The 16,709-nt window shown below is 35.8% G+C and overlaps 1 protein-coding gene across 1 annotated transcript; it reads right to left on the bottom strand.

The window, feature by feature from the left end:
* Nucleotides 1-219: 219 nt before the first annotated feature.
* On the bottom strand, nucleotides 220-12,080 carry LOC120356278. The gene is made up of 5 exons (XM_039445191.1): nucleotides 12,031-12,080; nucleotides 10,880-11,004; nucleotides 7,473-7,629; nucleotides 1,275-1,678; nucleotides 220-264 (listed from the first exon to the last, which is right to left on the bottom strand). Exons 3-5 carry the CDS (start codon nucleotides 7,528-7,530, stop codon nucleotides 220-222), a joined length of 507 nt encoding a protein of 168 aa, XP_039301125.1. The 5' UTR covers nucleotides 7,531-7,629; nucleotides 10,880-11,004; nucleotides 12,031-12,080.
* Nucleotides 12,081-16,709: the final 4,629 nt, after the last annotated feature.

Raw genomic sequence — 16,709 nt, 5'->3', positions numbered from 1 at the left:
CCGCGTCAATGCAGGAAGCAAATCTTTGAGGCAGATACACCTCGCATTTGCTTCCTGCATTGAGTATTTTTAAAATTACACGTCGCCCGTGTTATTGGTGTCCTCCCTCACCGCGACAATGCGGTAGGGATGATCCTCCTTCAACTCTCGCAGCGGCACCCATGGCTTGGGTTGGGTATGTGATGAGTTGGACAAAGTCCAACTCAGCCTCCACCTCCTTTATAACGGCGCGAGTGAGGAGTCCTCATGCATTACAGCTCGTTTCTGTTGAAAAATATTTGATTAGTGTCTTATTTGTTTCAGATCTCTACATCAGATTATCATCGAATTCTCTGCATAAAGTGAGTAATATCAGTTATTGAAATAACATTGTTGCATGATCGAGTACTTTAAACAATAATATCTAAGCAGTTCAAATAATATTTCCTTAGCATCAATTTCTATTCGGTTCAAATAATATTTCCTTTGCATTCCAAGCAGTTCAAATAATATTGGTAACAATGTTGCATGATTGGCTACTTTAAACAATAATATCTAAGCAGTTCAAATAATATTTCCTTAGCATCAATTTCTATTCGGTTCAAATAATATTTCTTAGCATCAATTCTATTCGGTTCAAATAATATTTCCTTGCATTCCAAGCAGTTCAAATAATATTGGTAACAATGTTGCATGATCGGTACTTTAAACAATAATATCCAAGCAGTTCAAATAATATTTCCTTAGCATCATTTCTATTCGTTCAAATAATATTTCCTTTGCATTCCAAGCACTTCAAATAATATTGGTAACAATGTGCATGATTGGCTACTTTAAACAATAATATCTAAGCAGTTCAAATAATATTTCCTTAGCATCAATTTCTATTCAGTTCAAATAATATTTCCTTTGCATTCCAAGCACTTCAAATAATATTGGTAACAATGTTGCATGATCGAGTACTTTAAACAATAATATCCAAGCAGTTCAAATAATATTTCCTTAGCATCAATTTCTATTCGGTTCAAATAATATTTCCTTTGCATTCCAAGCACTTCAAATAATATTGGTCACATTTATGCATGATTGAATACTTTAAACAATAATATCTCATAATACCATTTCTAATCAGTTCAAGGAAATATTGCTTGCATTCTAATCAGTTCAAATAATATTCAGATCAAATAATATTCATATCAAATAATCAAAGACTCGTATGTGCACAGATTTTTTAACAATCAATCACGGAAAAAAATCTGTGCATACACAAGTTAATAATATTTGTTGAAACTAACCTTTGATTGAGTGAGCACCTCATCCTCCTCTTCGCCGCTGTCTTCAGCCTCCTCGAAGGTTAGTTTCCTCTTGGCCTGTCTCTGATTGATGTTGTTGCTCAGCATTGTCAGCACCGCACGCCGCGGCGCCCACGTAGGTGCTGGAGCCAAGCGCTGAATGGGGCTGTGCCCATTCACGATCTCGCCCCCTGGTGATGTTGTATCCTGTGGAGCGGGTGCGGGTGCAGCGGAGGCGGGAGCTGAGGCGGCAGCGCCAGCGGAAGAGGCGGCGCGGGACTCGACAGCTTTGCGCTGCCAGTAGTTTAGCACACGCTGCGGGGGTGGGCTATCCGGCAGGATGTAAGATGGTGAAGATGGAGAACTCATCTTGATGCGTGAAGTCTCTGATGTCTCTAATTGAAGAGCTAAAAGAAGCAAAATTAATTGTTTAGTGTCACGATGACTCTAAATCGATTCGGACGAATTGATACGGGTAGTGCTAGCGGAGCTCTTGCTAATCTTACGTGTGATATTGACTCGATAACACAGAAGATAATCAAATCGATAAATCAACAAGGAATCAGAGAAGCTGTGAAATTTTATTTAAATTCGCAAATAACCAAACTCGTTTCGGAAAATACAAAGAATATTGGAGTGAGCATAATTGAAAGAGAACATATTCTAAGTACATTACAAAATTTCAGTGCTAATATCGATAAAGATATTGGAGATTTTATTAAGAAAAACGAGATGGCAGACGCTGTGAAAAGCGTTCGTGATGAAATAGCTGAGGCAATTAAAAATTCGGAAGAGGGTGCTGTCATGAGACTGCAATGTTCGGCCCATTCATTGACTACCTAAGTTTATTATCCACAGAATCGCATTTGACATTGTATCAAAATATGCCGAGGTGTCTTTCCATATGAATGGATTGAAGCCAAACAACATTACCTTACAGAAAATCAGGTAGAGCAATTTATTACAGAAAAAATGGATTTGGTCAAATATAAAGACTTTATATTGGGCCCGAAAACATAAAATCATGAGTTGTTTGAGAGAGTGAACGATATGTTGTTTCAGTCTAGACGAGTGTGATTGATTGTATAAACACATGTGTGAGAGAGAGAGAGAGAGAAGTACAGACCTATAGTTTCAAATTTCAGTCTAGACATTTTTGAGTATATCAATAAATATTGTATAAACACTTGTGTGAGAGAGTGAACTTTTAACACCTATAGTTTCAAATTTCACACCCTAGACATTTTTGAGTATGTCGATAAATCTTGTATAAACACTTGTGTGAGAGAGTGTGAACACCTATAGTTTCAAATTTCACACCCTAGACATTTTTGAGTATATCGATAAATCTTGTATAAACACTTGTGTGAGAGAGTGTGAACACCTATAGTTTCAAATTTCACACCCTAGACATTTTTGAGTATATCAATAAATCTTCTAAAGGATGTGTGAGAGAGAGTGAAGTAGCTTTAATGACTAAACACTTGTCACATAAATCGATTTAGACATTTTTTCATGTAACGGTTTTCGATGCAGGAGTTATCGAGCTTAGAAAGGGACCTCACAGGGAGCAGAGCAGATGTGACTAGATGAGGCACACGCGAGCGAATGCACGCATCACTTTACTCTAAACAGGTGAAGTGACAACATGATGTCTAACTATTTTGACTGCACAAGTTTCAACGAGTTGTCTGTAGAAGCAAATCCTGTAGTTGATTGGGGTTTTGAATTTTATGCCTATGATTGGTTTGTGGTAACAAAGGTAACATTTGCCGATAATGGTGAAATTCACCTTAAAATTATCGATATTGATAGTGAAGCCGACTTTAAACATACTATCAAGTTGCCGAAAGAATATTCAGTGGTTTTGAATGAGAATAACATCAGAAGTTTTAATTCTCGTTCATGGCAATTAAATGTGAGCGGAAATCGTATCTTCTTAAGGCAGTTTCATGGTAACTATAGACGTTGAGTTCCATCCCGAGTGAAATAGGTCTGAGAATGTGTAAGTATTTTTGGATATGCTAGCACATTCCAATTATACTTACATATTGTCGGAGAAATCACTTTAAAAAAAACGACTGCCATGTTTGTACAGCAAAAGAGCTCAATTTTTTTACACATTCATAATCAGTTTCATTGAACTCTTGACTGTCAGTTGGAAAGCAAGCATAAATATGACCCATTATAGAACTTATACTAAATTTGCTACATTCTTCCTTACTCGGCTTTCGTAATGCTGGTGAGAGAGAAACGTTTCACTTTAATCTGACAGTATAGGAACGGTCGATCAAAATGGAACTTGATCCTTATCTCCTTTACTCGCCTTTCGTAATAAAGAAGGGTGCGGGAAAGAGATGGCACAAGTAAAAGAAGGAGATCTCTCTCTCTTGAGCCCGTCATCGTAGTATATCATTAGAGCGAAATGGATTCACTTCAATCTGTCAGTATAGCATTAGATGTAGAAATATGAATTCACTTTAATCTGACACCAAAGGAATTTCTCAAAGTGAGTCTGGCATCATAGTATAGCATTAGAGCGAAATGGATTCACTTTAATTTGGCAGTATAGCATTAGATGTAGAAATATGGATTCACTTCAATCTGTCAGTATAGCATTAGATGTAGAAATATGGATTCACTTTAATTTGACAGTAGAGAATTTTTCCCTCTCAAAGAGATTTTTTTCCCTCATCTAGCATTCACCTCAATCTGTCAGTATAGCATTAGATGTAGAAATATGGATTCACTTCAATCTGTCACTATAGAGAGGGAATTTTTCCTCCTAAAAGGGAATTTTTTTTCCCTCACCTGGGCAAGGAGAGAGAGAGAGAAAGATATATCTCTCTCTCTTTTCATCCCCCTCACCTCCACTGGGCAGGGGGAAGGGGAAATCTATTTTTAGAAAGAAAGAGAAAGATATATCTCTCTCTCTTTTCATCCCCCTCACCACCACTGGGCAAGGGGAAGGGGAAATCTATTTTTAGAAAGAGAGAGAAAGATATATCTCTCTCTCTCTTTTCATCCCCCTCACCTCCACTGGGCAGGGGGAAGGGGAAATCTATTTTTAGAACACCCCCCCCCCTACAGGCGGGGGAAGGGGAGGAGGGATGGACGAGGGGGGAGAGGGGGGAGGGGATTTCGAGCAAAAAAGCCCGTCTTGAATCTTAGATATACTCTACTTGTTTGCTGTAACATAAATCAAAACTTTTTATCGGCCATTGCTTTTTTGAGAAAACGTCACTGTAAATGTAGATCTTTTTGTCACAATTGAGATGGCATCTTCATCATTCATTATTATATCATATTTTATTTTATTTCTTAAATATTGTATATTTTATTATTGAATGTTTGGTGATTGTGAAATGTGTTTGTGTTCTTGAATGTGATTGTAATGTTATTTATTTATTTTTATTGGTTGAATTAAAGCATTTATTATTATTATTATTCCTCAGGGGTCCTCAGGGAAGTAACTTAGGACCGCTCCTTTTCTTGCTGGTAATCAATGAACTTCCACTTCAGTTGTCATCTAAGTGTCTGATTTTGCTGATGACATGAAGATATTCCGAGAGGTTGGTAGCCAGGATGATAGCTGTCAATTACAGTTGGATATTGATCGCATAGTTGCATGGTGTCATGCTAATAGCTTGGAAATAATGTTTCTAAATGTAAGTGTATCACCTACTCTAGAAAACGATGTCCTTCTGCTTACACGTACAGGATTGGTGAAGCGGTTCTTAACAGAGTCAACACTTGCAAGGAACTGGGAATCATATTTGATAGTTCACTTACTTTCTCCTCTCACATTGAATTTGTGTCTTCCAAGGCTAACAGATTACTGGGGTTTGTCCTGAGAAATGCAGCTGACTTCAGCAATGTTGTGGCAATACTGAGTGTCTATTATGCCTTGGTAAGAAGCACTTTGGAGTATGAATCCATGGTTTGGAGTCCTCACTCAGACCAAAACATTCGGGTCATTGAAAGGGTACAGAACAAGCTGATGAGGTTCTTATACTTCAGAAGGTTTGGTGGGTCGTGTCCCCTGGGGTTCCCGACTCAGCAATTGAGGGATCTTTTCCTATTGGAGTCTCTACGTCAGCGACGAGATAAAACATCTGTCTTGTTGTTTGGGCATTGTTGGATGGTGCTGTAAATTCTCCTACCTTGCTTGCAATGCTGAATATCAGTGTTCCAGCATTCAATAGGCGGAATGCTAACTTGTTTGCGGCTCCAAGGTGCAGAACGGTGCACCATTTTTTCTCACCTTTCATAAGAGTGCAGAGATTGATGAACAAATTGAGTTTGAATGTTCAGCTTGCTGGGTCAGAGAGAGAGGTGAGGAGTGGGTTGCTGAGGTCAATCCTCGTTGATGGTTGGAGTTTGATTGGAGAAAGTCTTCTGTGACAGTGATCTCTTTGCTTTTTACTACTCCTTAAGTTGTGTGTTTAATTATTTTCTCTTGTTACTATTTTTTTCTCTCTCTTCCTAGAATGACTTCTGTTTAATCATGGAGATTTTTTTTTCATTTCGTTTCATTTTCATATTTTCATTTTATTATTTGCTGTGTTTATTTTTTCTGCTATCTAAAATTGTGTTTAAATTTTCTGTTATGTATATTTTTCAGAAAGACTTTTCGTAAAAATTTCATAAACTTTTCATTTCTTTCAATATTTGTATTAAATATTCATTTTTAAATTGTTTCACTTGTATTATATGTTAAGAGAGCAATTATGGGATATTATCCTTGTGCTCTCATATGTATCTCAAATAAATAAATAAATAAATAAATTATCAATCTCAAAACTGTTGGCGACAAAACCAACATGCCATACATTGAGAAAAAGTTTGCAATTTCTAAGGCAGATTTCCCTGGACACAAAATTCTTTTGCAAGGATATGTTTCATTTACTGGAGCCGTAACTTTAGGCTATTTTTTATGTGGCAAACTTGAAGCACGTGCATTCATAAAAAACCACATACACTAGAAGCCCTGAGTGAGAGAATTAACACAATAAATTCTATAGTGAGGTTCACGTTATAATGTGCAGTATTTGATTGACAATAGTGTTTCTATCCTTTTTTACTTTCCTTGCCCTATTACCATAGGTAAGGAAAGTATTGCTTTCCAAAAAAATTTAAGGTACCCTAATTTCATGTTTTCTATACGTTTCAAGGTCCCCTGAGTCCAAAAACATTATTTTTGGGTGTTGGTATGTGTGTGTGTGTGTGTGTGTGTGTGTGTGTGTGTGTGTGTGTGTGTGTGTGTGTGTGTGTGTCTGTGAACACGATAAATCCATTCATAATTAACTGATTGACTTGTAATTTTAAACTTAAGGTCCTTATACCATGAGGATCCGACAATGAGAAATTCAATTCAAGATGGCGGAAAAAATGGCGGATAATTTCTAAAAAAAAAACGCGTTTTTCACGTTTTTCTCGAAAACGGCTTTATCGATTTTCTTCAAATTTATACCCTAGATAGCTATTTATAAGCCCTATCAACTGACATAAGTCTCATTTCTGGGAAAATTGCAGGAGCTCCGTAATATTCATGAGAAGAATGAATTTTTTTAATTCAAATTAGAACTTCGAAAAGACCTTCTGTAAAATTATCATTGTAAAAGAAATATTGAGCCGTTTCTAAAGTGTCACCAACTCTGTATTATATAGTAAAGATGACTTAGAAGTAAGTCACTAACAAAAATCTAAATAAGTGTAGACTGAATATGTAGATGTAAGTTAGCTATAGGTGCGGACAAATATACGCGCCTCGCGCACGCTCCGCACTCGCTCTGCAATCGCTCCACGCACGCTTCGCACTCGCTCTGCAATCGCTCCACGCACGCTCCGCACTCGCTCTGCAATCGCTCCACGCACGCTCCGCACTCGCTCCACGCACGCTCCGCACTCGCTCTGCAATCGCTCCACGCACGCACTGCACTCGCTCCGATCATGAACGTTACGGGAGATGTTAGCTCTTCTCGCGTTCCACTCTTGCTCCCCGGTCGATCATCAATCGATCTGCTCGAGTGACGTTCGATTGCGGAGCAGAGCGAAAGTCTGTACGCACTTCAATAAATTGATATCTAAATAAGTGTATGATGAATATGTAGATGTAAGTTAGCTTTTAGAATATATTATGAACTAACAAACAATTCACCAATTTGTACATTGCTGTATGTGATAAGTGCCAGAATGTACCTTGCTTGGTCTGAGGGCTAGGCTGGTGTAGGTTGAAGAAGTTGTTTGACATGGACATGGTAGATTGGCCGCAACCCGCTGGTAAGTCCCGTGTAAGTCACGTGTATCATCACACTTGAACATAGGTTTTCAAGTCAGACATCTGCTCTCCTTACAACTGCAAACACAACATATCAATACAGCCAATGTTACAACAAGATTAGTTATAAAACTAGTTTTGATAAATATATTATTAATAACACTGTAACTATAAATATATTATTAATGACACTGTAACTTATAAATATATATTAATGACACTGTAACTTAATAAGTGAATATCTTCACAAGACCATATTTGACCCTCCCTGACAAATATATGTTCATCATGACAGCCAACCTATTATCATCACATGATCTATTACAAAGAAAATTTTACTTTCCTTGCCTATTATCAGGTAAGGAAAGTATTGCTTTACGAAAAAAAAAATTAGTACCCCAATTTTTAAATTTCTATACGTTTCAAGGTCCCCTGAGTCCAAAAAGTGGTTTTTGGGTATTGGTCTGTATGATGTGTGTGGTGTGTGTGTGTGTGTGTGTGTGTGTGTGTGTGTGTGTGTGTGTGTGTGTTGGTGTTGTGTGTGTGGTGTCCTTACACTATAAGGATCCGACACGAACAATTTCGATCAAATGCAATTCAAGATGGCGGCTAAAATGGCGAAAATGTTGTCAAAAACCGTGTTTTTCGCGATTTTCTCGAAAACGGCTTCAACGATTTTGAACAAATTCATACCTAAAATAGTCATTGATAAGCTCTATCAACTGCCACTAGTCCCATATCTGTAAAAATGTCAGGAGCTCCGGCCCATCTACGCAAAGTTTGATTTTAGATTCCCATTTATCAGGCTTCAGATACAATTTGAACATGAAAATTCAAGTGGTAGAGATTGAGCATGGAAATTTCTACAATAATTAATGATCAGTAACATTTTCACCTAAAATTGAAAATAAGCTTGAAATTCGAGAAAATGTGATTATTCAATTGCAAAGTGTTGGCAACTGTTGATTCTATTAAGTCATTCACTATAAAGAGATAGCAGACCTTGTGTGTCTCCAGTGTTATTGTCCTGTCACCAGCTGGCTTAGATCTTTGAATAGTAGACTTGAGATGCGCGTGAACACTAGCGTCAGGCGATCAATTTTCATAACGGCAAGGAAAGTTGTGTGAGTGCGCCACACCAGATTTTTTGCACTATTGTTGTGTACCACATTGAAAAATCGGTCCATTACACAAATTGAAGACTTGAAAAATCATAATTTAGTCTGTAATTACAATTTTCCAGTTAGTTTCCGTTAACAGTTTCTTGGAAGTGCAGGGGTGCTGTATTAGAGTAGGCAACAATGGCGAAACATATTGTCTAGTGAGAGGCAGCCTTCTACCCTTCACCTACATGGAACGATACCCTGATCAAATACTTCCATTGAACTCACGTACGGTAATACAAAACTACTGTGACAGCTAGATTTTACAATAAGCCTAACATGAAGTTATTTTCAACTTAATTGACCGAGCGAAGTAAGGTCTAAGATTCAAGTCGACGGTTTGGCATTTCTCTTATGTTTATGTTTATGTTTGAGTGTTTATATGTTGCGCACCAATAGATTTTCATGAAATTTGACAGGTATGTTCTTTTTGAATTTTTCGTCGATGTATACATAAGGTTTTATAAAATTTTGCATTTCAAGGATAATACAAGAGAAAAAGTAGTTTCCTTCGAACACCAATATTACCGTAAAAATCTGACTACAATTATTCATCATAGATCAGCTGTCTAGTGGACTATAATACTACCCGTTCAAAAACATCGAACATCTTGAAAATTTATCATTCCATCAACGTTAAGGCCATTCCACACAGCACGTGGTGTGCGTGGCTGGACGCACGCCACGCTAGCCACATGCCAATTCACACCGCCACGACTGTTGCGATGCTATACCAGCCACGTTTCCCGTCAGTATGCAGGAAGATGTCAACTCCGACGGTCCCGTGGTGTGAATCTGGATTTTCTTGTGGCTTACCTTGGTTTGATGACTCCAGCAGCAGCAGTAGTAGTGATAATGAGCTGATTTTATTGTATTCAGTGACAGCACGGGACCAGTGAGTACATCCAATCAATAAAAAAAGGAAGACCTATGGCGAATTCCGTCATTTAATGCGCGACCTTGAGGCTGACAATGATAGTATACTCTAGTATACGTTCTGCGCATGCTCGGGCCAAAATGTGGCCGGACACGTTTGAAAAGATCGCTCAGAGAGCGAACGGTAGCCACGCGTGGCTAGTATAGCAAGCGTTGCCGCGTGGCCGTGGCTGCTATGTGAATTGCTTCATTTGATTAGCTAGGAAGCGATGTTTTGAAAAGTAGCTAGCGTGCGTCCAGCCACGCACGCCACGTGCTGTATGGAATGGCCTTAAGTAGACAGTTGTCTACTATGTCTTTCCATAAGCTGATGCCATGATTCTAGTTTGGTGTTTGGAGTTATTGATAAAGAAATTTTTTTTACATTTTTCTTTTTTAATCTGATGATTAAAATTGCAAAAAATATTACTGAAAGAAATTGATTTCTAAAATCATGAAAAGTGAGAAATGTAGTTTGTAGGAAATCATCATTATGGTGGTTTATTTTGTTAATCTCAATACATCGATTTTTTGCAATGTTCAACACAGAATGTTCTCTGATAGGTTGATTGGATTGGCGTATCGACGGCAGCCAGACCTGATAACAGCGCTCACACTCACATTCCAGGATGACACGTCACGGTACGATAGGACAAAAAGCTCTATGTTTATTTAGGATTTTTTCTAGACATTTTAAATTGATTAACTTATGAGAAAACATAACAACATTTCAATGTAACTTACTGAGCGCGAGGTCTACTGTTCACAGAGCTACTAGTTTATAATCAAATTTAGGTTACATTTTTTACAATTACATTTTTTCGAGTGAGCAAACGTGAATAAGTTTTAGTGAACAAACTTGAATAATAATTGTTATTTATGACATAACTTGTATATATGTCAATTCTATGACAAAGACCAAGTCAGGTCCATTTCTACACACGGTCAATCCAGACCTCTGGTCTGACTAAGGAAAAAAGTATGAAATAAGTAAGTATGAGGAATCTGTTTCTACAAGTGCGGTGCTTGTTAGCAGGTTATTATACTGAATATAAAAATAATTTGAATACTAAAAAATTAAAAAAGAATACTGCATATATTGAGCAGTATATCAACTGCTTTTGAAGACACCATCAAGCAACTTATTATGGGCAATACAGTACAATACCCGCAGAAAAAAGCAGTAAAATACTGAAAATTAGAACACTGCTTGTGAGTTCCAAACAACATAGAAGTGAATGATGACTCACCTTCCAGAAAGCGGTCCAAAATTGAAAATGATAACTTGATTTTCACAAAGTTGTCCGAAATTTACAAATTGATTCCTCCTTCCGCTGGGCAGATCAGTCAGCCAAGGCCAGAAACCAAATCCCGCCTGAGTGAGGTGAAACAGAGAAGCTATGTTAAATCCAATCTGATCAATTAGTACTAATAGAGAATTTCATAATATAAATGTAGGCTACGGTATCTATAAATCTTAAAGTAATTTAATGCAATAGTCAGGCCCAGTTGCACAAAAGCCGGTTAAATTTTAACCGTGATTAATTTCACGAGAACCAATCGGAGAAGGCCTTTTTTATAAGACGGATTCTCTGATTGGTTCTTGTGAAACCGGCTTTTGTGCAACCGGGCCTCAATCTTTGAATTGCTGTAAGGCAGGGGTTCTCAAAAAATGTCCTTCATCAAACTTCAATTGTCACAAAACCCATATCATTACCTAGTTGTAAATTACTCACTGCGTCGCTGCATGAGTTTTTTTATGTTGGACTGCGGCGTTGCAGGCTGCTATTTTGTGTGCATTTGTTGTCAACAGCCTTTGTGACTATTATATTTTACTGAAAGTTTTCTTCTCAAAGAATACCGGGGATAACTTGATTCACAGCTATAATCTGCTATGGGAGAATATAAAGAGATAAAATGACATGAATGCCTTTCTTTCATTTCCACAGCATGTGAAACGTATACCTCAATGTAGATGTAATAGGCTGAAATTTAGGTCCAGTGCCGATATACCTGTCACTGGACCTAGATTTACACAGGCCCTCACACACGTGCAATAAACCACCAACGGAGTTGGTGTTGTAAACTAATATAGTTTTGAGAAGTACACAAGAGTTTGAACAGCTTTTAGTTCTAAAAAACTATTTGTTGATTAGTTCTATGAGACTTGAAAGAGATTTTTAAATAACTAAAATAAATTGTAGACAGACTAAGGGCTAAATAATGATGATTAACAGAAAAACTAACCTCTAACTTCGCTAACATCTAGTAAGTTATGACTTCAGTTGAAACTTATAATATTAGAATAGAAATGGGCCTATTGATGACATAGTTATTCAACTTTTGACACGTTTTATTTAGGTAGAATAATAATATAAAAGCGGAAAATATAAAAACTTACTTGTTTGTTGGCCGAGTCTTGTTTTCTCTTGCTTGATCTTGATTTGAATTTGTTGGCGGTGAGCCGGTGAAGCCTTGATGGAGGAAAAAGTAAAGTAATGCGCTTGCGCTGCCATTATTAGCTTTTAGCGCTCCAGATGGGCATTTTATCAACTGTGATGATGAAGTTCCTGACCAATGTTAGTTCTAAAATCTATTAGTTCTATGAGACTTTGAGATTTTTAAAATACTGTAGTTAAATATCTTCAATAAAGGGCAATAAGCTAACACCACTTTTAACGCTAAAACACGTTTACTTTTAAAACATCCAAAATCATTAAAGCTATATACAAGCAAAAGTCCAGGCAAGGAATGCTCAACAGAAAGTATAGAAGGAAAAGTTTAAAAGACAATTTTTGACCCCGCAGTTTTGTTCAGGGGTAGTAAGGAGGTAAACATATCAAGAGTCCCCACACTTCCGTCCATAAGGGGGTCACCCCAACACCGTGTAAGTAATTAAAATAAAAAAAAAACTTGAAATGCTGTCGAAAAATCCACTTTATGTTGATAAAAATTATTATTGATTCCACAGGAGCAAGCTTTCGTGTGTGCTCACACATCATCAGCTGTAAGTTACAGTACAGTTGGGAAGTAGAAATTTTTCAACTAAAAAACTACAGTACTGGATGTCTGTAGCGCATGAGAAAAAACAAAAATTTGAAACAGCCCAAAAACCCAAAACTGATTTCAACTGGTTGAGTAAAAAGTAGAATAAATGAAATAATTATCTAAATAAATAATAATAATAGCCTACGTACATGCCGTTCAGTGGAATGAGGGTGTAATTAATACCTAATAATACATTCTCTTTAATAGTGCCGTTGAACAATGCTAGCTCAAAATGTACCAATATCTAATAATATTTCCAACCTCCATATATCGTCTATCGTGACTAGCTCTTTCTGATCTCTCATAAAAATTAATACAGGAATCACACCTTCTTAATTCAATTAAGGTAAATATGAGGTCCCGAGAACATGAAAGAGAGTGATTTAAAATCTCCTTTTTTATCTTTGGTGACCTAGTAGCTGGTTAACGCTTCTCATATTGTAATAAAGATTCTACTATGTACTGTACCACAGTCGCTGCTTTTCAAATTATGAAAACAAATAGATTTTGAATAGGCATTATTTTTAATTTGACATGAAAAAGAGCTCTATGCTCTAACCTTTTTATACCTAGGCTTGATGGTTTTGCGTTATTCTCAACTTATTGATGCTAGTTTATAAGTTTCACTCCAACATACCAAACCATACTACAATTGAGAGTGTATGAGAGCGTAATAAAATGTTTTCATGAGCTGCTCTGCTCATCACAAATGCTCCACAGAAAATAAAGCTTTCTTATTGCTCTTCTAACATTAACATGTAAATTTTGAATAGGCCTATGAGTTTTACATTATATTTTCTCATCAGAAGTTTAACCTGAATATTAAAATGACTTAAAATTTCGATTTCTTCAAATTATTATTATCAAATGTTATAATTTGTAACAAAATCTTCCAAATCAAGTATTTATATTTTTTAAGTTTGATGTTTTAAACTTCTGAAATAAGATATTTTTTCAAAGAATAGAATATTTTATTGGATGTAGGTACGGTACTTAAGTGCACTTATAACCCATCCAATTTTTCAAGCAATTCCGAAAATTGACGATCTATTTTTACCAAATTAATAGCGTGATTTTTCTCCCACTCTATTTAAACTGACACGCAATATTAACCGATTGTTTTGCAAAAGTATCGTACGATGTTGAGTTCTAAACATCTCAATAAACCAATAAACAAAACTATACGGTGTAGTAACCCACGCTTCCTTGTATCAAGACAGGAAAACAAAATTTCATTCATTTAAAACTCCGTAGTGTGCTGCATTTAAACAGTAATAATATCTTGCTGTATTTTTGAAGCACAAAACATTCTCATTGAGTAGGCATGTACAAACTACAAACGTTTTCGACCTTGGTGTTTTTGCTCTGCCTAAAGATAGCTCATCGCTGAGCTGAGAATTATGCAATCACCTCAATTTGCAAAAAAATAGTCTTATAAAAATGTATAATTATTTCAATGAAATGTTCATTCCGATTATAAAATACACTTTCTCTTCCTAAAAATATAATTTTACTAGCTAAATAAAATAATACATTGTTCATGTGAGTAGTGAGTGAAAACAATTCTTTTGAGAAAATATATTATATGTTACCAGTAATAGGATTGTAATTATAAATTAATATATTAATTCTAGTCATGGCCTACTTGAAATTGTTAGAATTGATCAATACTATAGGACTGTGGTGGTGAAAATACCTTTAATATAGCCTTAATTTAATATAATAGCTTATAGCATTAATATATATACTTAAAACCGCGAACGCGGGTAAAAGATTTTCATAAAATTTGACAGGTATCTTCCTTTTTTAATTGCGCGTCGACGTATATACAAGGTTTTTGGAAATTTTTCATTTCAAGGATAATATAAAAGAAAAGGAGCCTCCTTCATATGCCATATTGGAGTAAAAATCAGACTATAGAATTATTATTCATCATAAATCAGCTGACAAGTGATACAAGATGTGTGAGAAGCCAGTCTATTGCTGTACTCCATAAGGTCTATAGTTTCAATCAGGTACCTGTGGATGAGAATACTGCGTGAGGTCTACTGTTCACAGAACTACTAGTGTATGATTTATAGGTGGGTCAACCCTAATTTTTCATGATTAGCTTAGGGATAATGCTATCAGGAGTAATAAGTGGATTTAAAAGAATTATCATGGGTAAGTATTCTTAGGGAAAGGCGCCTAGTGTTATTGGGATTGATATTGATAGTAAACAAAAAACATATGAATAATATTGTAAGAAATAAAATAGCCGAATGATAATTATATCTATCATGGTCCATGCTTATGAATTATATTACTCACAGGGGAAACCCCGATTACATTTGATGTGTTTAGGCGTACAATCTACGGTACTTCTTTCATGTAATAGTATCTTAATAAATATAGCTATATTGATTTGTGAGTAAAGTAAAAAATTTCAATTTTCATACAATTATTGTTCTCTGATACAACTTGAATGAACAATAACAATGAAATGAACTCTTTTCACAATAATTCAGCTCTCTGCTCTGATGTAATAGAACAATAAATTATTCCACACATTGGAATGCTTATGCTATCTTTGTCAGATGATAGACAGACACATCTAAGTTGCGTGTTTCATTCTTTTAAATAATTACGGTAATCGATATCGAACGAGTTGCATCAAAGGTTATTTGCAACCGCAGAGAAGTGCGATAAAATGAATATGTATCGAATGATTCATTCGCGAAGATCATCCTTTTTTCAAAACAAATAATATCTATTTGAAGAACCTGACCAAACGCCTTTGAAACGAGTTTGGAGGGGGTATTTAGTAGTAGACAGCTACTCTACTCTTCTCCTCACTACCTTCTTCTCTTTCTGCTCTCTACCCTCTTCTCTTTCCACTCTTCCCCTCCTTACTTCTCACACCCATCAACTACTTGCGTCTAAATTCATAGCACGCTCTTCTCCGCACTGATAGAAACGAATACGATCTACTGAGTAAACATAGCAGACAACTGAAAACGTAGTGGCTATGACGACTCAGTTAAAGCGATTCAAAAACAACGTTCAATGAAAACATTGCACAAACAAGTGACGTGTGATGTGTTTATACTACTTGTTGAGAGATTATATACATCGAAAAAGCGGAGATCCAGCTAGTAACAAATTAAAAGTGAAACCATTAAACAACAAAAATCTTCAGGCAACGCAGAGACTGCGATATCCAGTGATAAGAATAATTTGTCCATACCATACTGTGTTGGTGCATTGGGCTGTTTACTATAAAGACCTTCAAGTGAATTATTTTCTGAGATGTCGATGAGCAAGAATATCTTAAGGTGCAGAAGATGTGCTTGTTTGGCTACAAGGTGAGTGAAATATCATAATTATAGCCTAATAAACTTTACATGCAACAGGTAACAATAATTTATCAACATCAATAATAATGATATCTTGATTTTTTTATTTTTAATGATAACATGATGAGCGTGATAAGCAAGAAACGTTTTGTATAGCCTAATATGTAATGGACATAATATAACTTTGATCTTGAGTATCTTATTATTAAAGCTACCTATATGAATTCTCATAGTACGTATCATAATTATAATATTGAACACAACCATAATAATTTTAAATATAATATACCGTATAGGTAATCAGTTTAATAGTCTCCTACTATATCACTCAGGTTGAAAGTTATATAGATATGATAATAGTAGGGTTTTTATAAAGATGATATCATTACAATAATAATGCATGATATCTACTGTTTGACACAAAAATAATATTTTATACTAAAATCTACTACGGTGTTCAATAAAAATTTTTCTTTGTTTGATAATATGAAAATAGTTTCGAGACTTAAGCCTATTAGGACAAAAAACTGTTAGCAATATACAAAGGAGAAATTCAGAATAATTTGATAGCTAGAAAAAGAAAGAAAACGTAATATACAAAGATAAGTTGATAGAACTTATATAGGCTAATCAAAATTTTGATGAGAATGATGAATGAAGAGACGAATGGTAGGCCTATATACAAATAGGATGATAA

Source organism: Nilaparvata lugens, unplaced genomic scaffold, assembly GCF_014356525.2.
Source record: "Nilaparvata lugens isolate BPH unplaced genomic scaffold, ASM1435652v1 scaffold6369, whole genome shotgun sequence".
NCBI lineage: Eukaryota > Metazoa > Arthropoda > Insecta > Hemiptera > Delphacidae > Nilaparvata > Nilaparvata lugens.
The sequence above is the reverse complement of the archived record's forward strand: the minus strand, read 5'-3'. Positions and strand labels throughout refer to the sequence as shown.